We start from the raw sequence: 26652 nt of genomic DNA, 5'->3' as shown, positions 1-26652 counted from the left end.
ATCCAGGATGTCACAAAAAAGCCAAGGAATTACAGGCCTCTCTTGCATCAATAAAGGTCACTGTTCATGACTCCACTATCAGAAAGACACTTGCCAAAATTGGCATCCATGGAAGAGTGGTGAGGCAAAAACCACTGCTAACCCAGAAGAACATTAAGGCTCGTCTGAATTTCGCCAAAACACACCTTGATGATTCTCAAAGCTTTTGGGAGAATGTTCTGTGGACTGATGAGTCAAATGTGGAACTGTTTGGAAGACAGGGGTCCTGCTACATCTGGCATAAATCAAACACAGAGTTCCACAATAAGAACATCGTACAGTACCTACGGTCAAGCATGGTGGTGGTAGTGTGATGGTGTGGGGATGCTTTGCTGCTTCAGGGCCAGAGCGAATTGTAATAATTGAGGGAAACATGAATGCTGCTCTCTACCAGAAAATCCTAAAGGAGAACGTCCGGTCATCAGTCTGTGAGTTGAAGCTCAAGCACAACTGGATTATGCAGCAAGACAATGATCCAAAGCATAGGAGTAAGTCCACCTCTGAATGGCTCAAAAGAAGCAAAATTAAAGTTTTGGAGTGGCCTAGTCAAAGTCTTGACTTGAACCCAGGCAGTTCTTGCTCGAAAACCCTCCAATGTGGCTGAACTAAAGCAGTTCTGCAAAGAAGAGTGGGCCAAAAATCCACCACAGCATTGTGAAAGACTGATCTCCAGTTATCGGAAGCGTTTGGTTGCAGTTGTTGCTGCTTAATAGTTGGTGGCACAACCAGCTATTAAGTTTAAGTGGGCAGTATGTTTTTGACATGGGTGATATAGGTGTTGGATAACTTTTTTGCTTCAATAAAAGAATATATGTATTTGAAAACTGTATTTTGTGTTTACTCAGGTTGCCTTTGTTTTATGTTATGTCTTGTTTGAAGATCTAAAACAATTTAGTATGAAAAATACACAAAAATAGATGAAATCAAATCAAAGGGCAAATACTTTCACAGCACTGTATTGCGAGACTAGTCGACTAAACGGTTCTGATGCTGCTAGTTGACACTGGAATTACTAGTTGGTCAATATTTTTCCCCATTAAACTGTTCAACAGATTTACACATTTACATTTGGTTTTACATTATTACAAAGGCTGCGCTTTAATTACAGGCATGTTAATGTTACACATTTTAAATATAATTAATACAAATATTATTATAAAGAGGATATCTGGGGCAGATGGATACAAGTTTTAATTTCACCTCAGGCTGCGTGTGCTTCTTCCCTCTCTCACTCATGTCGCGCTGAGAAAAATGTCCTCTCGCAAGATGAGCAGAGTGGCTATAGAAATCATGTCGGTGGTGGTGCAGGAAATGGATGTCTGAAACGTTGGCTTGAAAGTCGTCGGGCTTTCACTGGACCATGTTGACATGTTAATTGTGGTCATCAATATATATATATACACACCAATCAGCCACAGCATTAAAACCACCTGCCTAATATGTGAAGGTCCCCCTCGTGCCACCAAAACAGCGCCAACCCGCATCTCAGAATAGCATTCTGACATGATATTCTTCTCACCACAATTGTACAGAGCGGTTATCTGAGTTACCGTAGACTTTGTCAGTTCAAACCAGTCTGGCCATTCTCTGTTGACCTCTCTCATCAACAACGCGTTTCCGTCCACAGAACTGCCGCTCACTGGATGTTTTTTGTTTTTGGCACCATTCTGAGTAAACTCTAGAGACTGTTGTGCGTGAAAATCCCAGGAGATCAGCAGTTACAGAAATACTCAAACCGGCCCATCTGGCAGCAGCAATCATCCATGTGATTATCTGATCAGCCAATCATGTGGCAGCAGTGCAGTGCATAAAATCATTCAGATACGGGTCAGGAGCTTCAGTTAATGTTCACATCAACCATCAGAATGGGGAGAAAATGTGATCTCAGTGATTTGGACCATGGCATGATTGTTGGTGCCAGATAAGGAAAACAGAATAGAAAGATGTGTTGTCTGTTTATTGTCTTTGAATTAATTTGTTTGTCTAACAGGCAGCAGAAGGACATACACTGGAAGCTTTCTAGCGCTGAGAACTACTCACGTATGCGATTGAAACTAGTGAGAAATTACAACTTTGACCCTCATAAAGAAGCCAGCGCCCTGAGAGACAATCTGGGTAAAGATACATGCATCAAACAGTGTCACCTGGAACTTTTCACGATCATTGTGTGGTATTTGGAAATAAACAGGTGTTTTGTGTCTCTTGTGTGTGGTACCTCAGGTGTGCAGCACCAGCAGGTAAACACTGAGTCGCTGTTGTTAGAGGCCGTGAAACAGGTGAAGGTCAGTGACTTTGAGGATGACATCCTGGAACTCCTGGAGGAGGACCCTACATCAGCCAATCAGTGAGTTTCTGTGTAGACGGATAGTAGCAGTAGCCAATGGATCCCAATACAAAAACACACATACACTGTGCCCAGTAATGGATCAGTACAGTTAGTTAAGAATACTCTCTCTATTGTTTTGTCTTTCTATGAGGGCTGATTCTGAGGAGGCAAGTCAGAAGGAGAAGTTGGTGATCTCAGAGGACTGTGAGCTGGTCACGGTGGTGGACGTGTATCCTGGTCGTCTTGAGCTCACCACACAACATATCTACTTCTACGACAGCAGCACAGAGAAAGAGGAGGGTGAGGAGGGGGGAAAAGTAAAGATATTGGAAATTTAACAGGATAAAGGGCAGCAAGAAGTGATTTACAGTGCATCCAGAAAGTATTCACAGCGCTTCACTTTTTCCACATTTTGTTATGTTACAGCCTTATTCCAAAATGGATTAAATTCATTATTTTCCTCAAAATTCTACAAACAATACCCCATAATGACAATGTGAAAGAAGTTTGTTTGAAATCTTTGCAAATTTATTAAAAAATAAAAAATGAAAAAAATCACATGTACATAAGTATTCACAGCCTTTGCCATGACACTCAAAATTGAACTCAAAATTGTGCATCCTGTTTCCGCTGATCATCCTTGAGATGTTTCTACAACTTGATTGGAGTCCACCTGTGGTAAATTCAGTTGATTGGACATGATTTGGAAAGGCACACGCCTGTCTATATAAGGTCCCACAGTTAACAGTGCATGTCAGAGCACAAACCAAGCCATGAAGTCCAAGGAATTGTCTGTAGACCTCTGAGACAGGATTGTATCGAGGCACAGATCTGGGGAAGGGTACAGAAAAATTTCTGCAGCATTGAAGGTCCCAATGAGCACAGTGGCCTCCATCATCCGTAAATGGAAGAAGTTTGGAACCACCAGGACTCTTTCTAGAGCTGGCCGCCCGGCCAAACTGAGCGATCGCGGGAGAAAGGGCCTTAGTCAGGGAGGTGACCAAGAACCCGATGGTCACTCTGACAGAGCTCCAGCATTTCTCTGTGGAGAGAGGAGAAACTTCCAGAAGAACAACCATCTCTACAGCAGTCCACCAATCAGGCCTGTATGGTAGAGTGGCTAGACGGAAGCCACTCCTCAGTAAAAGGCACATGACAGCCTGCCTGGAGTTTGCCAAAAGGCACCTGAAGGACTCTCAGACCATGAGAAACAAAGATTGAACTCTTTGGCCTGAATGGCAAGCGTCATGTCTGGAGGAAACCAGGCACCGCTCATCACCTGGCCAATACCATCCCTACAGTGAAGCATGGTGGTGGCAGCATCATGCTGTGGGGATGTTTTTCAGCGGCAGGAACTGGGAGACTAGTCAGGATCAAGGGAAAGCTGAATGCAGCAATGTACAGAGACATCCTTGATAAAAACCTGCTCCAGAGTGTTCTGGACCTCAGACTGGGGTGAAGGTTCATCTTCCAACAGGACAACGACCCTAAGCACACAGCCAAGATAACAAAGGAGTGGCTCCGGGACAACTCTGTGAATATCCTTGAGTGGCCCAGCCAGAGCCCAGACTTTAACCCGATTGAACATCTCAGGAGAGATCTGAAAATGGCTGTGCACCAACGCTCCCCATCCAACCTGATGGAGCTTGAGAGGTCCTGCAAAGAAGAATGGGAGAAACTGCCCAAAAATAGGTGTGTCAAGCTTGTAGCATCATACTCAAAAAGACTTGAGGCTGTAATTGGTGCCAAAGGTGCTTCATCAAAGTATTGAGCAAAGGCTGTGAATACTTATGTACATGTGATTTTTTTTTTTTTTTTTTTTTTTTTTTTTAATACATTTACAAAAATTTCAAACAAACTTCTTTCACGTTGTCATTATGGGGTATTGTTTGTAGAATTTTGAGGAAAATAATGAATTTAATCCATTTTGGAATAAGGCTGTAACATAACAAAATGTGGAAAAAGTGAAGCGCTGTGAATACTTTCCGGATGCACTGTATATGAGGAAAGAGTTGATATTAAAGTACTTCATTTTCTCAGGTGTTGGTCAGGACTTCAAATGGCCTCTATCTCAAATCAGAGAGATCCACCTGCGCAGATATAACCTCCGTCGCTCGGCTTTGGAGATCTTCCTCATTGATCAAACAAACTACTTCCTCAACTTCAAAAAGGAGGTCAGGAATATTTTAGCATGAGTCCAATTAATCTTTTTTAGTCTCTTGCTTTTAATAAATGTAATGATTTTTCCTTCCTTTCTGTCGTTCATTGTCATGACCTCATGTCTTAACTTGACGTGAGATGTTTCATTATTTTTCTGTTCTCACTGAAAGCGAAATTCTACAGTAAAGTAACACAAATCACAACCAACCAGAACATATTTGATGTTTAATATGGAGGTCAAACGATATATCTGTTTTACCGATTAATCGGTGCCGATAGTTGCTTTTTGGAACTATCGGTTATCTGCAAAAATTGACGCTGATAGTTGTATGAGTTTTTATTCGTTTTTTTATTCTTTCGTGTTCCTCTATGGCCAGAACCCTTCATTTGGTGAATATATATGCTACAGAAAGCTTAATTTGGTGAATAGTTACATATAGACCATTGGAATTAATTACTGCTCATACAGTATTAATTAGCAGATATGACAATGTTTTACTTCATAGTTGTTGTTTTTTTATTGTAACACAATAATGTAACACATAGATGATTGTAAGAGTGCATGTTTTGTTTCTCTTGTGTTTGTGAGAGCTGGAAGCACAGCCGTTTCAAAATAAAAGTCCCTGGTAAATTTTGGGCTTGTTTATAATTAAAAGTCCCGCGTTATGCACCAAATCTTTAGTTTTTAATTTTGGTTGCATAGCAAACAAACATCTGGGATTTTACTAATTTTGGACTCTTGCGGCCTCTATGTATGTGCCTGTCACTGTAAGGAAAGACTAAGACAATTTGTAAACATTCAATAAATAGATTTTTTTTAAAAACTATCGCCAATTAATCGGTTATCTGTCTTTTCCACCACCTTATTTAACGGTATCTGCAAAATCCTGCTATGTGCAGTGGAATTTTGGACCAGTGAGATTTCCCTTTGTGACATGACAATAATATCAACCAACAAACAGACAAATTGTCCTGTCATGTGAAGTTGTTGATGGTTACGACTAGTTTTACCTGTCATCTCTCTTGTTGCATTTGTTCTCTGCTGATTGGTTGTTTGTGGGTTTGATTGACAGGTGCGTAATAAAGTGTACAGTCGGATGCTGCTGCTGCGATCTCTCTCTTTGCACGACACACGCTCACCTCAGGAGCTCCTCATTGCCTCTGGACTCACACAGGTAACTACAAACACAAAAATACCGTTCAAACTGAATGCGTCTTGTGTTACAAAAGCTAGACATGAATGAAACGAGTTTAAAAATGTGGCGCTCCTGTGTGCGAGAAGCTGAAAAAGCAGCGAGACATGGCGCAAAGGTCGAAGCCGTCTGTCTAGCGCATGTTTACATGAGAAAACAGCACAGGTGGGCAGAAAAACACGAGTTTGATTTAGCATGAGTACATTTTGCTTCTACATTAACTGTGATGATAAACTTCCGTAAACATTTAAAGATGATTGGTTTTTGTTGACAGGCCATCAATCTCTTTTTCTTTCATCAGAAATGGGTGAACCGTGAAATCTCGAATTTCGACTACCTGATGCAGTTGAACACAATTGCGGGCAGAACGTATAATGATCTGGCTCAGTATCCTGTGGTAAGTTAATTTTTTTTTGTTTTTTTTGACTTCGGTATGATCACATTTCTCCCATAATTCCAGAATGATCTTATAATGATTTCCTCTATTGTGTTTAGTTTCCCTGGATCCTGTGTGATTATACGTCAGAAGAGCTGGATCTGTCCGATCCGCGAGTGTTCAGAGATCTCTCCAAACCAGTGGCTGTACTAAATGAGAGGAACGCCAAAGCTGTCCGAGAAAAGTAGGTTTCTCTTTCTCTCTCCCTCTCTCTCTCTCTGTTGTTTAGCAGGTTGCCATGTTATAACCATATCTTTGTTTCATGTCAGCTGCCTACCTAGGCAACATGATAAGCAATCATAAATGCACTTCCAATTTAATGGTTTACCAAATAGTATTTGAATTTAGTCATCATTACATGATGTTAGGATGCTGTCTTAGAAGGTAGCTGTCTAAGTAGGCTGTAGACTGCGAGGAAGCTCACTAGGGTTTGGAACGGAGCATATGTCTTGATAGTTACAAGTGATTTTGTGGAGTTGTTGGTCATAACTGATGTTTGTTTGGTACTCTGATCTGCAGATATGAGAGTTTTGAAGACCCCACCGGAACCATCGACCGTTTCCACTATGGCACTCACTACTCAAATGCTGCTGGAGTCATGCATTACCTCATCAGAGTCGAACCCTTCACATCCCTACACATCCAACTACAGAGCGGAAGGTAAATTACTCTGTTTTTACTTCACTATTGCTGCCACTCTTTCTCATGTCTTTTGAACAGTCTAATTGCATCTGTTGTTCTGTATATCTGAAAAGATAGGACCCATATTCTACACAGTTTTAATGCTATTAAAGGTTTCTTGTGCCAGTTTAATTTGAAACAAGCTCTGTCTATCCCTTAAGCCCAAAGTAGTACTGGACGCGTTACACAAATGTAATCATCAACAGAGTGCTCGAGCACTGAACGCGTGCTGCCCGATTTTTCTAACCGCACGTACTGTGAATTCGCAGAATGTGCATGCACATGCGCCAGGAATTATTTGCACTAATTTGTGGGACAACAAGGTGGCAACACTCGCAGTTGGCCGCTAAACAACAGGAGATGAAGGTGGAAACAAAAACAGTGGATGTTAACGTCATTTCTATGGGTCTAAACTCCTGAAGAGAAGTTGTCCAGTATCTCGTAGTCGAAGCGTGCATGCGTCAACCACGTGTATGCGTGCACAGTCAAATGAAGTATACTTTGACAAGCTGAATGTTTGACTGTACGCAGCGTCAAAACTGAAGTATACTTTGGGCTTTAGAATTAAACAGGCTGTTTTTGCCATGAAGATTTCTAAATGCATCATTTTGGCACCTTAGTTTAAGATAATGGTCTGGGTTGACTGGGGAGGGAGCTTCGAGTTACATTGAAAGTTAGCTTTGAAACTCTTACAATAGAAACCATGTTTTCTTGCATATGTCCCTTTTAAATCAGAACAAAGTTTGTTTGATATTGGTCTGACTGTCTGGTTTTGGTCTCACTGTTTGTCTAACGCAGGTTTGACTGTGCTGACCGTCAGTTTCACTCCATTCCGGCTACCTGGCAGACCCTCATGGACAACCCCAATGACGTCAAAGAGCTCATCCCAGAATTCTTCTACTTCCCAGAGTTCCTGGAAAACCAGAACGGTGAGCAGACACAGCAAAGCAAATGTTTTTCAGAGTGGTTTCTAAAACACACCGGAGTTTAACCTCTTCAACTCTCAGGGCGCGGCCAGGAGCATGTAATAAGTTTAAGATTACAAAATAAAAGTCCAAGGATCCACAAGTCAGCCATATGTGGTACCATTTGAAAGTTAAGGATCCGAACTTTTCACAGAACTCCTTCACTTTTTCATTTATGCTACATTAAATAACAAGATTAGACCTGAAAACCTGAAAATCTTTCATATAGCACATTAATGTCATATATGAAATGAAAGCTCTTTTGAAAGTGTATTTTGTTCTCATAACATCACAGTTTGAATGTTTATCAAAAGAATCTCAAAGTTAAATATGATCAGTGTAAGACAATAAAGACAAACGTCTCATGTCTGCCATTAATACTGCTTCTGTAAGCCTCAAATAGCCACAAACTCTATATCAACTCTTACCTTAGGATGTTTTCTTGAAAGTGAGCCATTGTTTACTTGTCTGTGAGTTTGCTTGGGTTAATAATCTAGTGTTGTGTCTCAGATGTTCAGAACAAAATATGCAGACAAAAGCATGATAAACAAATAATCAGCTAAATGTTTTCAACTATTGATGATGAAATGACACCAGCTTTCCAACGACACCAAGATTGAGATTCTACTCGGAAAGCCGAGATATTCGAAGAAATGGTGAGGAAGGTCTATTCGCTGTACGGATACAGTATATACACTTGTTGTCTATGGACGAGCATGTGTGAGTGCTCAGCTGTGTTAGAGCGCCGCCTTCATTTCAGATCTGTATATTGTGATGGAAGGCGATAGAGGAAAATCTTTTTCCTAGTACTTGCAGCCATCTACTGGTATGAAATAAGACTTTTTGCAGGGAAATAGAGCAAACAGAACAGGAATTACATGCTCGCAAACGTAGGAAAACAACAAACAAAATTGGTTCATAAGATTGTTTATGAATTATTGGAATCTTTTCTTAAAATGTGGGGGCTTTTCTGTAAAATGACAATAGTTTTATGCAATTAATCCACTGTATGTTTGTAGGTGGGCTTTTAAATTTGGGTGTGAGCAGCCAAAAAAATGCAAAAACATTCTCTAACACTCATCATTCACTGTTTTCCGTACTTCCTTCTCTTCCACTCAAATGCCTTTGTTGTATTCATATAATCTCTTTCCTCTCTCTCACTGTTGTAGGATTTGACCTGGGTCGTCTGCAGCTCTCTAAAGAGAGGGTAAATGATGTCATCCTGCCAAAATGGGCCAAATCCCCTGAGGATTTCATCTACAAGCACCGCAAAGCCCTGGTGAGTCCATTTCTGATGACCTCATCACAGTTCTTCCCCACTAACCTCAATACAAATCCTGGGAGGAATGTGTAATTGAATATGGGCCTCTCTTATTATCTGTTGCTCTTTTTGATAGAATTCCTTTGCCACTTATGTGCTATAAAAGGCTAAATGACTGAAAAATAGCTTTATGAAAGGTTACAAAACTAGAACGACAAAACAGTCTGTCCAAGTCACCTGGCAGATTCCTGTCATGAGCAAACAGGCAGATTTTGACAGTTGACATCATGTTTATACTATTACAAATGTAGGAAATGGTGTTTGGAAGCATATTATGTGACTTTTCTTTGTCTGTGATGTATATCTTTACGCAGGAGTCAGAGTATGTGTCTGCCCATCTGCATGAATGGATTGATCTGATCTTCGGTTATAAACAGAGGGGTCCAGCGGCAGTGGAGGCCCTTAATGTCTTCTATTACTGCACATATGAAGGTATGATATGAGGACTAGCAAGCTAATATTAAATATTATGAACATTTACAGTAGCATAATAATGCCGTTTTGTATAGTAACCATAGTTTAACTGTGGCATTTGTTGTAAGACCATAGTAATCACAGGCAAATCCATGGATGACTCAATGTAACTATATAGAAAACCTTAACTACAACTGTTATAGTTGTAATAGAATGTATATTCCTTTTAATCTGATTGTTATTAAATATGATAATTTCCAGCAAAATGACATAGTGACTGCAGTAAATCTATCTTATATATATATATAAAAAAGGTGGTACTGTGGTATCAGATGCTTATATTTTGATACATACCATAGTACTTGATGATTTACCGTATTCATGTACCACGTATGTCATGTGTTTACATGGTACTCCAAAGTATTTCAGAGAATACCATAGTACATGGTATCAACATGGTACTTTTTGTCAGTTGTTAATATATTCAATAAAAAAATGTTAGGGATGTCCCGATACAATTTCTTTGAGAACGAGTACTGATAATTTTTTTTTTTTTTTTTTTTTTTTTAAACTCGCCGATACCGAGTCTGATACCTGTTTTATTTATTTATTTATTCTGAGTTCCATATCAACAGTTAATTTCAATTTTATTATTACAGTTTTGTTTAAATAATTTAATGCATTAACATTTTTATCAAATTAAAGTATAACAATTAATTTTCAACATAATATTGTATTATTTTTGTCAGATAAAGTGCTGCTTAACAGAGCATCACAGGTGTGAGATATTGCTTAAATATAACACGGTTACTATTAGTTTATTATTAGTAGTAGTAGTATTACAGTGTATATTACATAACTATACAGTAGTGATGTATTTCTGGCATAATTTTTCCCCTTTAAATTGAGCTTTTATTTTGTTTGAGCTTTTATTTTGAAGTGTTTCTGTGTTGTTATGACCAAGGAGCTCTGACGTTATGATGGTAGCTTCTCACTTCTTGAAAAGCAGGTGGCTACGTGACTCAAAGTGATTATTAAACCACAAAAGTCTGCTATTTAATTAATTAAATATGTAGTCTGTATGGGCCTCGTGCTTCAGACTGAATTAGCACTCTGCTCACCGTCATCTGCTACAAACAGGGCTCGCAATAATCATGATGGTGTTTTTCGTGTATGAGTCAAGGAGCTCTAAAAGGTATGAGCACTTTGTGTTTTATGTCAGCACAACATCTGCTCCTCACATTCACAAGCACTAACATTTAAAGCGCTGCACGTGCAAACTATATATTTATCTCATTAAATCGCAGCATTTGCGGTAAAATAATCTCACTAGGACATAACGTGATTTTAATTTGTGCGCTGAATGTTTACGTAATGACATTCAGACGTCAGATGGTATCGGTTTTTGGTATCGGAGCATTTTTACGAGCACGAGTACATGAGCGTGGTATCGGACCCGATTCCGATACCAGTATCGGTACCAGGACATCCCTAACATTTTTTGTAGATTACAGGCCAACATGCATCATCACTAGCGTTAAGTTAGTTGTTTTAAGTTAATGTTGGTGTATAAAACACATCAATTTGGCTCATTTTTATCACGTTCATGCTAACACTTTAAAATAAGGTTGTATTTGTTGACGCTATTTAACACTTTTACAGTAATTATCAATCTGTCTTTATTTTAACATATCATACATTTTGAAAAAATAAGTTGTATTTGTTAACATTAGTCAATTCATTTTGAACTAAAACCAAAAATGAACAATAGTTTGTTAATAAATCAGTAAAATAACTAGATAAAATAAATTTCAATAAGTAAATTTAAATAAATCAGTATTAACCAAGATTAATAAATGCAGTAAAAGCTAGATAGGTAAAGTTTGTCAAGACAAGCTCTGATGTTGACTTGACAGGCCCTTACAGAAATCGAGAGGTCTGGCAAACTTGATGCAAACTTGTCCCAAATTGGCTGCAAATTCTCCACTCATTATTTTCACATGCAAATGAGCTTTGCGGCAAACTCTTCATTGTTGGCAAAGGTTTGCTGCGGGGTTCACCAATACCGGTGAAGAGCTGCGAACTTCTGGCAAACATTTGTGGTGAATTGCAAGCTCATTTGCATGTGCAAATAATGAGTGGGAAATTTGCGGGAAGTTTGTCAGAACTCTAGATTTTTAAAGCATTAAAGGAATATTCCAGGTTCAAAACAAGTTAAGCTCAATCGACATCATTTGTGGCATAATGTTGAATACCACAAAATGTATTTCTACTCGAGGTTACAGTGAGGCACTTACAATGGAAGTGAATGGGGCCAATGTTTGGAGGGTTTAATGGCAGAAATGTGAAGCTTATAATTTTATAAAAGCAGTTACATTAATTCTTCTGTTAAAACTTGTGTATTATTTGAGCTGTAAAGTTGTTTAAATCATCATTTTTACAGTCATTTTAAGGATTTAGGATTGTTGACATTATATCGTCTTGGCAATGAAGTTGTAAAATTGGATGTAACTTTACCCAGAAAAGGTTAGTAAGTGAATTTATCACACTAAAATCATGTTAACACACATATTGTGTACAGCGTGTGGCTATAGCTTTGAAACATTGCGTATTTTAACGTTTATGGATTGGCCCCCATTCACTTCCATTTTAAGTGCCTCACTATAACCCAGATTTTTGCTTAAAGAAAAGGAGGGGCAAGTCAAATTTCATTTTTGTGGTAACTAATATCATGCCGCAAATGCTGTCGATTGAGCTCAACTTGTATTGAACCCACAATATTCCTTTAAGCTGGAATTTTAAACTAGATTTTAAAGTTTTAAACTTGATGGTTATGCCGCCAGACAGCTAGCTAGGCAGATCATCACATAGATAGAGAGAGAAAGATGGAAGGCTGCTTCCTCCAGAGGTCGCACTTCTCGGCCGCATACGTCATCGAGGCTGTCTTGTTTCAGAAAAGCGAGTAAGACACTTGGAATGCAGCCTTCGAATGCGACCTTCTTTCAAGGGAATTCGGAGGATGCATGAGGTGTATCTCATTAATGTTAATTCCCAAGTTGAAGTACCTCAGTAGATGGGTGCAGAGTATATAATATGTATAATTATATTAATATATAATTAAAGTATTAGACTAAATCTGTTATCTATATCTATTTTCTTTTCTCTTTACATCATTAACTCTCCTAAAATGTACCTCATACATTCCCTTCTAAAGGGACTTTGTTCCCTTCTCACTTGAAGCGTTGGCGCTTGTTAAAGAGTGGCGTGCTGTCATAGCAACCATGTTACGTTCCGTTTCCGTTTGTCCTACGAAGGCCGTCTCGTTTAAACGAGGCTTGTTTAAAGGAGGACACTCAGAATACTGCAGCCTTCAAAGGACGCATCCTACCTAGCATGCAGCCTTCGAAACGAGACACAGCCAGAGAAAGAGAAAGAGAGAGAAACAAACTACCTTTTGTGGGTTTGTTTACATTTGAATTTTTCACAGTTGGAGTTTGAATTAACGAGCATTCTGTTTGCCCATTGAACATTCCTTCAGTGCAAGTCTATGGGGATTTTCTGATATTTTATCATCCGCTGTGTGAAAACCGTAAGTCCAATCAGTTAGAAAAGACATGGCCCACTATTCCAGAACAGTCTGATGGTCTGTGCCAAATTTGGTGGATGTAGCTTGAAAGCTCTATGAGAGGAGACATTTTGATCTATGTTTAGGGATTTTGAAAAAAACCCTATGAAAGCCCATGAATTGATAGTTCATGGTACCTAATGCATCAATTAATGTTAACAAATAGAACCTCAGTGTTACCATTTTCCTTTATTTGTTGATCCTTAAAGGATTCCGAGTAGTTTTATAAGTTTGTCGATTTTGTTCTGAATCGTTTGCGTTGAGTTGTTTGAGACATTGAAATGAGGCAAAACTGCTCTTTCTCGGGGTGTTTTAGGGGCTGTTGATCTGGATGCTATCACAGATGAGAAGGAAAGGAAAGCTCTAGAAGGAATGATCAGTAACTTTGGACAAACGCCCTGCCAGTTACTGAAGGTAACACACTTTGTTTTCCCTTCCGGTATGCAGACAGTGTTATAAGGCTTTGTTCATAGACATCCAATTTGTTTTGCAAATCTGATCTTTAGGGCTGGCTGTTCATGAAATCAAATCCTTTTGTTCAGACGGTATAGTCAATATACTGTGTATCTACATAGGTTGGTATTAGGAATAAGTCAATACTGAAATAGAGAAGATGTAGCATGTAGAAGATGTTTTTTGTTTGTTTGTTTGTTTTGCATTACCGGAAGTATGAGTGTATTCACACGTAGTTACATGCATATGTGCTACTTTCCAAATAATCAATAAAACTACTTGAAATTTGTGACGAATTTAATTGCATTTCAACCTATATATATGGATGTGGTTTGGACTGAGTTTGTAAACATCTTGCTTTTTTACTGTTCAGAGTACATAAAAAAAAAATCAATCATATTTGTTTCAGATACAGGAAAACCACCTAAACAAAGCTTTGGAAACTTTAAATGGAGCTCCAAACACATTCCATGCATAAACTTTTGGGAAATCTTTAAATGCAGGACATTAGTTTACATCTACAGATAACATATGACTTAAACGTCAACATGATGAAGTGGAAGATTTGTTGCTTGCCCCAACGGTCCCTCTTAATGCATACTTATGTGTTTATTTAGGAGGCTCATCCCATGCGTCTCTCTCTGGAGGAGCTGGAGAAGAGGAGATCTCGTCTGGACTCATGTCCTCTCAACATCTTTGAGCACCTCACTGAACTCAAATTATTCTTTGTTGAGGTGATTGTTTCCTCTCATTGTGAAACAGCAGATGTTGTTTTAAGTTCGTGTAAGCGGCATAGTATGGCACTAACAATGCCAAGGTGACGGGTTTGATTCCCAGGAATCACACAAACTTATAACTGCATACTTTGAGTACACTGTACATCTGACTTAACCCTCCTATGGTATTGAAAAATGGCACCTCCGTTTAGTATTTATGGGTATTTTGGGCCATAAGGGTCAGATGTGTAACCCTTTTTTTTTTATGATAATGATACCATTTCTTCTTCCCTTAAGTAAGAACAATAAAATTATGCATTTCTTTTTTACCATTAACTTGCATATACAAATAAGCACATTTAAATAAATAAATAAATAAATAAATTGAGAACCTACGCTTCTTTAAGTCGAAACATGAAGAAAATATGAGAATGTCACATAAATTAGAGGCAGATTACTGCTATCTGGTGGACAAAATATAAATAACATGACTTGCCAGTAACAGCCAGTACATTGCTGTAGCCACTTACTGTGTAGTCTGAGGGGTTGTTGTAACCTAATTTAATATTTTATCACAAGATATGCATTTGGATATACAGTATATTTAGACATTATCAAACTATTATTTGTCAAAGATTAGCATTTTAAAATTGATTTGAAGTGTCAGTTTTTGCAGTTAATGTCATTATGCGTGCAATCAAACCTGACCATGGTGTTACAAAGAGAAGACACAGCATAAGCATTTTTCTACCAATAATTTATTTCAAACATGAAAATGTAATAACTCAAAGTAAATGCATAATAATATCAAGAAAATGAACATTAAGAAATAGAAATTAACTGCAAAATTCTGAAAATTCCATTACAGTATGAAACAGAAGAATCAGAGTAAACATTTTGCAGTTTCAAAATGTGTGAGTGTGTCAGATTGTTGTCATCAGCTGGAAAACAACAGATCACTTTTAATGCCAACAATGACCAAAAGATTGCTGTAGAGCTTCACTTATTGATGCCCTGGTTCTCTCTGTGTGTGTGTGTGTGAGTGTGTTCTGCATTGTGTGTGTTATTGTCTCACACCTTCATTTCTGAGTGTGTGTATTTAGCATTGTGACTGTGACGTGATATATATATATATATATATATATATATATATTTTTTTTTTTTTTTTTTTGACAAATGTAAAAAACAAGCTTTGTGTTATAGTCACAGCAGTTCATTTTGTCTGTGTGTAAGTGTGTTTGTGTGTGAGTGGGTATGTATGATTTGCACTGAGGATGTTTTAGAGTCTCACCCTGTAATTTCTGTCTGTTTGTTTTCTGTGTTGTGGCTGATTTATTGATAGTACAACCCATGGCAAAAATTATGGAATCACCACACTTAGAGGATGTTCACCCAGCTTTTTTACTTCATAGCAAATAAACAAATCACAGATATGACACAAAATAATTTTTGTTTAATAGCTGAACATTCTGGCTTCGTGAAACATTATTTTAATTAATGGCATATTTTTTTCCAGATCAAGTAGAGGAATAAAATATGGAATCACTCAATGTTGAGGAAAAAAAAAAATCACAATTAGTACTTTTTCTCCTCTGGCTTTTATTATGGCCTTCACTAATGAAAAACAATATTTTCCATCAAGCTGGTTCCAACTTTCTCAAATAGCGGTTGACAGATCAGCGTTGCAGGATGGCGCCTTGTCATGGACCAATCTTTTCAATTTCTACCATAAATTTTCAATTGGATTGAGATCTGGACTGTTTGCTGGCCATGCCATTGAGTTGATATGCCTTTCCTGAAGAAAAGCTTTAACACTCTTTACTCTTTACATCCTGAAAAATGACTTCATCACCAAACCTATTTTCTATCGATGGAATGAGAAAAGTGTCCAAAATTTCATTGTACACCTGTGCTATGCTGTGACTGTTGAGGTAATGATTGCCATCTCCCCTGGGCCTTTACCTGACATGCAACCATAACCCTAACCCCAACTCTAACCCAATTTGATTTGTTTTCTTCAGGCAGTCATCTTTATACAGTGCATCCGTAAAGTATTCACAGCGCTTCACTTTTTCCACATTTTGTTATGTTACAGCCTTATTCCAAAATGGATTAAATTCATTATTTTCCTCAAAATTCTACAAACAATACCCCATAATGACAACGTGAAAGAAGTTTGTTTGAAATCTTTACAAATGTATTAAAAATAAAAATGAAAAAAATCACATGTACATAAGTATTCACAGCCTTTGCGCAATACTTTGTTGAAGCACCTTTGGCACCAATTACAGCCTCAAGTCTTTTTGAGTATGATGCTACAAGCTTGACACACCTATTTTTGGGCAGTTTCTCCCATTCTTCTTTGCAGGACTTCTCAAACTCCATCAGGTTGGATGGGGAGCGTCGGTGCACAGCCATTTTCAGATCTCTCCTGAGATGTTCAATCGGGTTAAAGTCTGGGCTCTGGCTGGGCCACTCAAGGACATTCACAGAGTTGTCCCGGAGCCACTCCTTTGTTATCTTGGCTGTGTGCTTAGGGTCGTTGTCCTGTTGGAAGATGAACCTTCGCCCCAGTCTGAGGCCCAGAGTGCTCTGGAGCATGTTTTCATGAAGGATGTCTCTGTACATTGCTGCATTCATCTTTCCCTCGATCCTGACTAGTCTCCCAGTTCCTGCCACTGAAAAACATCCCCACAGCATGATGCTGCCACCACCATGCTTCACTGTAGGGATGGTATTGGCCAGGTGATGAGCGGTGCCTGGTTTCCTCCAGACATGACGCTTACCATTCAGGTCAAAGAGTTCAATCTTTGTTTCTCATGATCTGAGAGTCCTTCAGGTGCCTTTTGGCAAACTCCAGGCAGGCTGTCATATGCCTTTTACTGAGGAGTGGCTTCCATCTGGCCACTCTACCATACAGGCCTGATTGGTGGAGTGCTGCAGAGATGGTTGTTCTTCTGGAAGGTTCTCCTCTCTCCACAGAGAAACGCTGGAGCTCTGTCAGAGTGACCATCGGGTTCTTGGTCACCTCCCTGACTAAGGCCCTTCTCCCCCAATCGCTCAGTTTGGCCGGGCGGCCAGCTCTAGGAAGAGTCCTGGTGGTTCCAAACTTCTTCCATTTACGGATGATGGAGGCCACTGTGCTCATTGGGACCTTCAATGCTGCAGAAATTTTTCTGTACCCTTCCCCAGATCTGTGCCTCGATACAATCCTGTCTCAGAGGTCTACAGACAATTCCTTGGACTTCATGGCTTGGTTTGTGCTCTGACATGCACTGTTAACTGTGGGACCTTATATAGACAGGTGTGTGCCTTTCCAAATCATGCCCAATCAACTGAATTTACCACAGGTGGACTCCAATCAAGTTGTAGAAACACCTCAAGGATGATCAGAGGAAACAGGATGCACCTGAGCTCAATTTTGAGTGTCATGGCAAAAGCTGTGAATACTTACGTACATGTGATTTTTTTTTTTTTTTTTTTTTCGTTTTTTATTTTTAATAAATTTGCAAAGATTTCAAACAAACTTCTTTCATGTTGTCATTATGGGGTATTGTTTGTAGAATTTTTAGGAAAATAATGAATTTAATCCATTTTGGAATAAGGCTGTAACATAACAAAATGTGGAAAAAGTGAAGCTCTGTGAATACTTTCAGGATGCACTGTATGTTTCATTAGAACAGCACCAGACAAAAGTTCCAGCATCATCGCCTTGGCCAATGCAGATTCGTGATTCATCACTGAATATCACTTTCATCCATTCATCCACACTCCATGATTGCTTCTCTTCAGCCCACTTTAGCCTTGTTTTCTTCTGTTTAGGTGTTAGTGCTGGTTTTCGTTTGGCTTTTCTATATGTAAATCCCATTTCATTCAGCCGATTTCTTACAGTTCTGTCACAAACACTAACTCCTGTTTCCGCCCATTTGTTTTGTTGTGCATTTTCTATTTTCAAGGCATATTTCTTTGAGTGTTCTATCCTGATGCTTTGACGTCTTCCTTGGTCTACCCATATGTTTTCCTTTTATAACCTTCCCATTTTGTTTATACTTGCACCAAATTTTAGACGCAGCTAACTGGGAACAACCAACTTCTTTTGCCACACTCCGTGTTGGATTTCCTTCTTGAAGGAGTTTTATAATCCTTTCCATTGTTTCAGTTGACAACTCTCTTGTTGGGGTCATGTTTCCTTTCTCGTTAAGGTCTGTAAGCACACTCTTTTAACTGCAGACTAATTTGCATTTTTAGACACGTGCCGGTATTTGTTTAGAAATGCAAATTACAAGGTGATTCCATAATTTAGCCAGGGGTTGTATTTGACAGATAAAAAAAAAGTTGCTCTGTTCTTTCCCATTCATTTTCAATGGTTGGTCTATTTTGACAGTGAATACTGTCACTTACAACCACTTAAACTTATCAAATCAAGCCCAATTGTTTTTTTTGTTTTTTTTTTGGTAGGTTCAGATCACAAATGGAAGAAAAGTCACCAAGTCTTGTACGGCTCAGATAAAGGAAGCTATTTTTATTAAATGAGGAAAATGTATTTCAGTCAAAAATGACTGAATACCATAGGAGGGTTAATGTAAATGTTTTGTGTTACAGGTTTAGATTGATTGAATTTGGAATTTCTGTTTCAGGGCATCAGTGACAATGTTCCTCTGGTTAAAGCCATCGTCCCCAAGAACCAATCGCATTCCTTTATCTCACAAGGAAGTCCAGATACTCTGGTAAGTCTGGGTTTAATTTGCCACATCTTGCAGGCAGGTGTAAGGACAATTTTATTTATTTATTTAGTGTAGTCAGTCTGGGTCCTGATCACCTTGTAGGGGGTTTATTTTACGATAATGACTGGCTGACTGTACATTATGCCTTATTAATGGAAGTTAAATGCCTTTTGAATGCCATATATGTTGTCTTTAATGCCTTGTGAGGTTTGTGGTTGTTATGGAATTTTTGATACTCTCATAGTAAATGTGTTTTTTGGGTCATCAAGGTTACGCTGAGCCAAAACTGCCTGATGGGAACTCATGGCTGGCTGCCGTACGACAAGACCATATCCAACTATTTCACCTTCATCAAAGACCCCACTGTAGCCAGTCAAAAGTGAGTCTCTTTGTCAGTTATCATCCTGTTTGTAGCTGTCCAATATTTCAACTTTGTCCTGCTTCCATTACTGACAGAAACAGAAACAAAATATAGCTGCAAGCAGCAATGATCGTGGCCGAGCCCTAAAGCCATTCCCTAAGCACACTGCAAAAAGCTCCAGCAGAGTCTGTTGCGGGTATCAAACCAGGGTTCACCTAGTCCTTTGAACTGAAGCCCAGATCTCTAACCACTGTGCCACACAATCGACAAGCCTGACTGACGTCAAAGAGGCATTCTAGGTTGAGAGTACACAGCAAAATCCCTGTTGTTAAATATACTCTCCTTAGTGTTCATTCGGTCCCACTCGTTGGTGATAAAAACTAGCACTGAGTAGTGTTGAATCTACATTTTGAAGTGTTCAATGTTGATTTGGCCAAACAATTAATTAAATAAAGTAGGTACACTCTCTGAGTGATGGTTGATCATTAGTGATGACACCTGGTGTTAACAAGCCAAGTCTACTGAAGGAAAGAAAGAGGGACAACAAGACCAAGAAAGACCAGGGCTGTGTACAAATACTAGATTTTTTTCAGCCCACCCACAGAATGGACAGCTAGCAGACTGCGAGGAGATATTTGCAGAATTTGACAAAAAGTGTATTGGACTTACATTCCATTCCGAGCATCAAGCTTCTTTTAGTCACCACAATGTGCATAACCTGCTTTCTGCTCATTTTTTTCCTCTCCCATCACTGTGCAACTGAACATGTTTTGTTAAAACATTATTGCATCAACTAGGAGAACTTATTCATGACAGAATAAGGTTCAAGTGCCTAACCAAAGAGAAAACTGATCACCAAAATGGTGACTTTAAATTAAAAAAAATTAACACAAAATCAGCAACCCTAAATGGAGCTAAAGCTCTATAATCTCCCAATCGTTTGCACACATACAGTATATATAAAAAAGTAACTTATAATAATAGAACATGGACATTTTTTATTTTGAGTATTTTTAAGTGTTCCCCCATGAGATATTGACACATTTCATTTGTTGTTCAAGAGCATATTTTATTTGCAGTGGATTACATCTAAGACTGTGTAAGACAGATTCCATTGTTGCAGTGCTTGATGGTTTGATCTCTCTTTTTTTTTTCCTGCTCTTTTTGAACCTCCCTCTTTCCTTCAGTATTTAATTTATTTCAATTATCTGTTTGGCCAATTCAATGTGTTGTTACAGTTTCGTTTTTTTTAATTGAAGGAGGAATTACGCAATAAAGTAAGGGCTGCATTGTAGAAAGCACAACATGAAGACTCAGAGATCAACAGAAGTAAAATGTTTAAAACTGCTCTTTCCTGGACTCTAACTCATAACCTTTTGACCTGTATTCCAATGCGTTAACCACTGGGCCATTCAGTTGACACTGTTCAAAAGTGCCAAAGATACATTCCAAGCTGAGAGTCAGCAGGTTTTAAATGAAAATAAATACATTTAGAAATTTCTCTCTGCTATTTTCAGAAGATATAGAATAAGGAATCAATGACACATTAAAGGTTTTGTTTAAATTGACTAAAAATGTTGACCACTATGTGGCACTGTCTCCAAACTGCTCAGGTACACTCAGGAGATGATGTCGAAGACCCATTCCAGGTTTCATTCAAATCGGACAAAGCTTTAAAAATATACATTCTTTTATTCATAAAATTCAAAATTGCAGAGAGTTTATATATGTATGGTTGATGTTGGAAAAATTGACAAATTGATTTTTTTTTAATTGGAGGAATTACACAAAGTACAATATGCATTGTAGTAAGCACAATATGAAGACTCAGAGATCAACAGAAGTAAAAAAAATTTAAAACTGCCCTTTCCTGTACTCTAACTCACAACCTTTTGACTTGTGTTCCAATGCGTTAACCACTGGGCCATTCAGTTGACAGATCAAAAGTGCCAAAGATACGTTCCAACCTGAGAGAAGCAGGTTTTAAATAATAAAAAAATAGAACTTTATCTCTGCCAATTTTAGAAGACTTAGAATAAGGAAGCAATGATTCATTAAAAGTTTCGATTTTTGACCACTATGTGGCGCTGTTTCCAAACTGCTTAGGAACGCTTATTTTGAGCCATTGTTTGGTAAAACTGGACAAAGTTTGAAGGACATGAAAAGTTTAAACTCTAAATGGCATAATACAAGATGGCGGCCACTGTAATAGGTGGAGTTTAATGTAAGGAGTCCATTTAAATAATCAGGAGGAGAGTAATCAGACAAACAAATTTTGTCTCTAGGACAAATGGTTCAAAAGATACATGTAAAAGAAAAGTGAATTTTTGAACTGGTGGTGGTGTTATAGAGTATGACCTAGAGACCCCAAATTAGGTATAGGGGCTATTCATGCCCAGCCCTATCAGTGTGCCAAATTTCATACTTTTCTTATGTACGGTTCATAGGGCAGCGATAAACTCCCAGCCAGAATAATGATAATAATAAATATAGCTGCAAGTAGCAATTACGTGGCCAAGCACTGAAATGGCAAGCATTGCACTGCATTAACCACAACCCAAAGATCACATATGACATAAAGCGCAGACACACAATATTACACATCTCAGGATGGATTTGAACCTATGACTTTCTGTTTAACAAGTCATTGCACAGTCTACTGCACCACAGAGGGACATACCAAGCATAGAGCAATCACATCCAATCATTGTAGTCCCCATAATCAAATTTGTATTCATGTAACTTGAAAATCAAAATTTGATTGGAGAAAAACCTAGCAACCATTTAGTAAGCACAAATCAAAGCTCTCCATAACAACAGAAATTTTAACTGCATGATTGTCAAGGTGGGAATTTGATCCCTTGACCCTTTAATAACCAGTGCTTTAAAACACTGAGCCACTCAGTTGACATGTCAGGCTGATGGCAAAGAGACATCGCAAGGTTAGAGTCAGCACACAAGTGTGGATTATCTTTTGAACTATAGGTGGTGCTGTCTTAAATCTGCTCAGGTATCCTCAGGACATTGTCTATGATACATAAAAATGTTCTTTTAAATCTGACAATGCTTTTAAAAGATATATCACTTTTTAATCAAATTCAATGTGGCCCATGATTTTAGGACATACAGTTAAAAAGTTTTTACATATTTTGACTCAAAGGTGGCGCTTACTCCAAACTTTACATGTACCCTCAGATCAAGGTCCTGATGAAGCATACCAAGTTTCGTTTCGATAGGACAAACCATTGCTGAGATACAGCCTCGCATTCAGTTTAACATCGACCTAGTTAACTTTGCACTGCCGTAACTTTTAAACAAAGGCAAAAATCAAAATTCTTTACTATCATTTCTGTGCAGCTTGGTCTGGAGATTATTTTGAACCAACATCATTATCCAAGATGGCAGCTACTGTAATGGGTGGAGTTATAATGTGTGGGGGTTAATTTGTATAATTTAAGAGAAGCGTAATCGGACAAAAAAATAATTTTGTTTCTAGGACAAACGGTGCAAATGAAAATGTAATTTTTGGACTGGTGGTGGCGCTATGGAGTTTGTCCTTGAGGTCCCAAATTTGCTATGGAGACTATTGATGACCACCTCTATCAGTGTGCCAATATTCATAATTTTCCTGCGAACAGTTCTATAGGCTGCCATAGACTCCCTTTGGGAGGAAGAAGCAGAATAATAATAATACTAACGGATACAATAGGGGCTACGCACCTTCGGTGCTTGGCCCCTAAAAATTAGCAGCAGCCGCTTTAACTCATTATCTCTTTCAGTTTAAATTTAATTTGGTGTGCATGACAAACAATTTTTATAGAGCAAATTTTTATTGCTAAGAATTTGCAACTTAATGTGAAAATATATAACATATATAGTAAAATAACTATAGTGCAATGAAGTTATACTAATAGATAATCAAATAGGTATAGTTTTAATTTAATTACATTTTCCTGAAACATAACACAATTTAAAAACATAATAACAATGCCTGTAAAGTAGCAAAAAGAAGATTTTTAATTTAATTTAATAAAACATAACACAATTTAATAAAATATAACCATGGGGGTCTGGGTAGCTCAGCGAGTATTGACGATGGCTACCACCCCTGGAGTCTCGAGTTCGAATCCAGGGTGTGCTGAGTGACTCCAGCCAGGTATCCTAAGCAACCAAATTGGCCCGGTTGCTAGGGAGAGTAGAGTTACATAGGGTAACCTCCTCGTGGTCACGATGAGTGGTTCTTGCTCTCAGTGGGGTGCGTGGTAAGTTGTGCGTGGATCATGGAGAGTAGCATGAGCCTCCACAAGCTGTGAGTCTCCGTGGTGTCATGCACTACGAGCCACGTGATAAGATGCGCGGATTGATGGTCTCAGAAGCGGAGGCAACTGAGACTTGTCCTCTGCCACCCGGATTGAGGTGAGTAACCGCGCCACCATGAGGACCTACTAAGTAGTGGAAATTGGGCATTCCAAAATGGAAGAAAAGGGGATAAAAAAATAAATAAAATAAAAATATAACCAATAAAGCAATAAATTAACATACAATAATTATTATACTATTAGACTAATAGTCAAAGACGAATAGCTGATGATTTAATTTAAATTAATTTAATTAAAAATCACAATTTAAAAAAGATTATAACAATACCTTTAAAGTCTAAAAAGGAAAAAATTAACATTCAGTAGATATTATAAAGCTCTCTCTCTCTTTCTTTCTATATCTCTAGGACTCAGAGGTTTCTGGCAGGGCCGTTCTCTCCAGGTGTTGAAGTCACAGCTCAGCTATTTGTCGTGTCACATGACGGGAAGTTGCTTTTTAGCGGAGGTCACTGGGACAACAGCCTGAGAGTAACATCAATGGTCAAGGGCAAAACTGTGGGGCAGCACATCCGCCACATGGGTAATACAATCTCGCTTTATTATGACACATATAGACACATCTGGACTGAATGTTCTCATTTGAACTTTGAATTGCAGGAAACAGATCTGCTAACTTTTAAAATGTTTTTGCTTTTTCTTTCTCTTGACAGACATCGTAACATGCCTGGCCACAGATCACTTCGGGATTCACCTGATCTCTGGCTCTAGAGACACCACCTGTATGGTGTGGCAGGTGCTACAACAGGTACAGTCTGTTCTCTTTGGAAAAATAAACCTGATCAGTCATGTTCAATTGACTTCTTGTGACTCTAAGCACAATACCTCAAAGAAAAACCTTTTTATCTCTGCAGTGTAAATTTGTCTTTTTCTTTGTCTGTGTCTGTTTTTAGGGCGGTGCTCCGGTGGGTCTGTCCTCTAAACCAGTGCAGGTGTTGTATGGACACACAGATGAGGTTGTGAGTGTGTCAATAAGTACAGAACTGGACATGGCAGTTTCTGGATCTCGGGTAAGTTGCAGCTCTCACACAATCAAAAACACACTGTTAACCCCACACTTACTGTTACTGTCATGTGAAAGATTTTAAAGGGATCATATAATGGAAGCACGAGTTTACCTTTTAGAGCTGGGGTTTACTAACTTTTTGATGCCAAGGACCACCAAATGTTAAGAAAATCCCTTCCTAAAATAAAAGTCAACTATATATTTTTTATGTATAAAGAGCCATTTATACACTGTTAAAATGTTGCAGTAGAGCAATGTAGAGAAATGTTATTCTTCTTTAAAAAAAAAAAAAAAAATCTGTATGCAGATTTGTTATTTCTTACTGCTTAAAACTACACTAACAGATTTGATTGAAGTACAAAATATTATTTAACATCATTGAAATTACCTGAATACATTAGACCAACAAAAAAAAATTTTAAGGGTAAGATCAGGTAGAAAAAGGGATAATTATATCCTTAAAGGGATAATTCACCCAAAAAATCGTTCACTTCCCCTCATGCCATCCCAGATGTATATGACTTTCTTTCTTCTGCTGAACACAAACATTTTTAGAAGAATATTTCAGCTCTGTAGGTCCATACAATTCAAGTGAATGGTGGCCAGAACTTTGAAACTCCAAAAAGCATACAAAAGCAGCATAAAAGTAATCCATAAAACTCAAGTGGTTAAATCCATGTCTTCTGAATGGATATGATTCTTATGAGTTAGAAACATATCTACATTTAACTATAAATCTCCACTTTCACTTCCTCATTCTTTAGCTTTTGTTTTTGTCAATTTGTATTCTTTGAGCATAACGAGGAGAATTTTCAGTGAAAAAGAACTAAGTATATGATCTGTTTCTCACCCACACTTATCATATTTTTTCTGAAGACATGTATTTAACCACTAAAGTCATATGGATTACTTTTATACTGCTTTTATGTACTTTTTGAAGCTTCAAAGTTCTGGCCACCATTCACTTGAATTGTATGGACCTACAGAGCTGAGATATTCTTCTAAAAATCTTCGTTTGTGTTCTGCAGAAGAAAATAAATGATACACATATGGGATGGCATGAGGGTGAGTAAATTATGAGAGAATTTTCATTTTTGGGTGAACTATCCCTTAAAAAAAAACGTCAGATTGGTTGTTGTCCTGCCTGAAACGAAGCTGCAACCTTTTGTTATAGTGCCTCAGTTCTTGAATTGATTTAAAGTATTAAATAAGATGATACAAAAGTTTTGAATATTGCCCTTTTAATGTCATAAATGTGTGTGTTACAGGATGGAACAGTGATCATCCACACTGTTAGGAGGGGTCAGTACATGCGCTCACTTCGGCCACCTTGTGAAAGCTCTCTACCCGTCTCCATCACGCACCTCGCTGTATCCTGGGAGGGACATCTAGTGGTGCACACCTGCATAGAGGGCAAAGCCACACTAAAGGTATTAACACACCCGCTCTCTCTCCCTGCACAAACACAGTCTCATTGTTGTACACATGTAATCAGATCCTCTGTGTTGTGTTTCATGTGTGTGTTCAGGATAAGAACGCTCTGCACCTGTACTCTGTGAATGGGAAACACCTGTGCAGTGCTGCACTGAAGGAGCAGGTAACAGACATGTGTGTTTCCGGAGAGTATGTCGTCATCGGCAGTGAGCAAGGTTTCCTCTCGGTCAGAGATCTGTACAGGTGATTAGATCTTAATACATTACATTTAATTTGGCTAACTCTGCTCATTAAATTTCAGTGTGAAACTGAGCATGCATCAGTTTGCAAAAAGCTTGTTATATATGTTACATACAGTGGCAAGAAAAAGTATGTGAACCCTTTGGAATTACCTGCATTTAGTTGAATTACCTTGCATTAAG

General features: G+C 38.3%; 1 protein-coding gene across 2 annotated transcripts in view; it reads left to right on the top strand.

Annotated features, from left to right (window-relative positions):
* LOC127446248 (neurobeachin-like protein 1) overlaps positions 1–26652 on the top strand; it is a 120084-nt gene that overhangs the window by 84565 nt on the left and 8867 nt on the right. For both annotated transcript variants that reach the window (XM_051707005.1, XM_051707006.1), the window contains 20 exons: positions 2030–2154; positions 2260–2383; positions 2517–2665; positions 4406–4539; positions 5599–5700; positions 6020–6115; positions 6214–6338; positions 6674–6814; positions 7634–7764; positions 8970–9079; positions 9436–9553; positions 13477–13574; positions 14231–14347; positions 18967–19056; positions 19323–19432; positions 24141–24313; positions 24444–24538; positions 24684–24800; positions 26065–26226; positions 26325–26473. In XM_051707005.1, coding sequence (XP_051562965.1) covers positions 2030–2154; positions 2260–2383; positions 2517–2665; positions 4406–4539; positions 5599–5700; positions 6020–6115; positions 6214–6338; positions 6674–6814; positions 7634–7764; positions 8970–9079; positions 9436–9553; positions 13477–13574; positions 14231–14347; positions 18967–19056; positions 19323–19432; positions 24141–24313; positions 24444–24538; positions 24684–24800; positions 26065–26226; positions 26325–26473 — 2466 coding nt within the window. The remainder of the gene's footprint in view (positions 1–2029; positions 2155–2259; positions 2384–2516; positions 2666–4405; positions 4540–5598; positions 5701–6019; positions 6116–6213; positions 6339–6673; positions 6815–7633; positions 7765–8969; positions 9080–9435; positions 9554–13476; positions 13575–14230; positions 14348–18966; positions 19057–19322; positions 19433–24140; positions 24314–24443; positions 24539–24683; positions 24801–26064; positions 26227–26324; positions 26474–26652) is intronic.

Source organism: Myxocyprinus asiaticus, chromosome 9 (assembly GCF_019703515.2).
Source record: "Myxocyprinus asiaticus isolate MX2 ecotype Aquarium Trade chromosome 9, UBuf_Myxa_2, whole genome shotgun sequence".
Classification (NCBI taxonomy): Eukaryota; Metazoa; Chordata; class Actinopteri; order Cypriniformes; family Catostomidae; genus Myxocyprinus; species Myxocyprinus asiaticus.
Note: the sequence above shows the minus strand (reverse complement) of the source record. Positions and strands in the feature narration are given on the sequence as shown.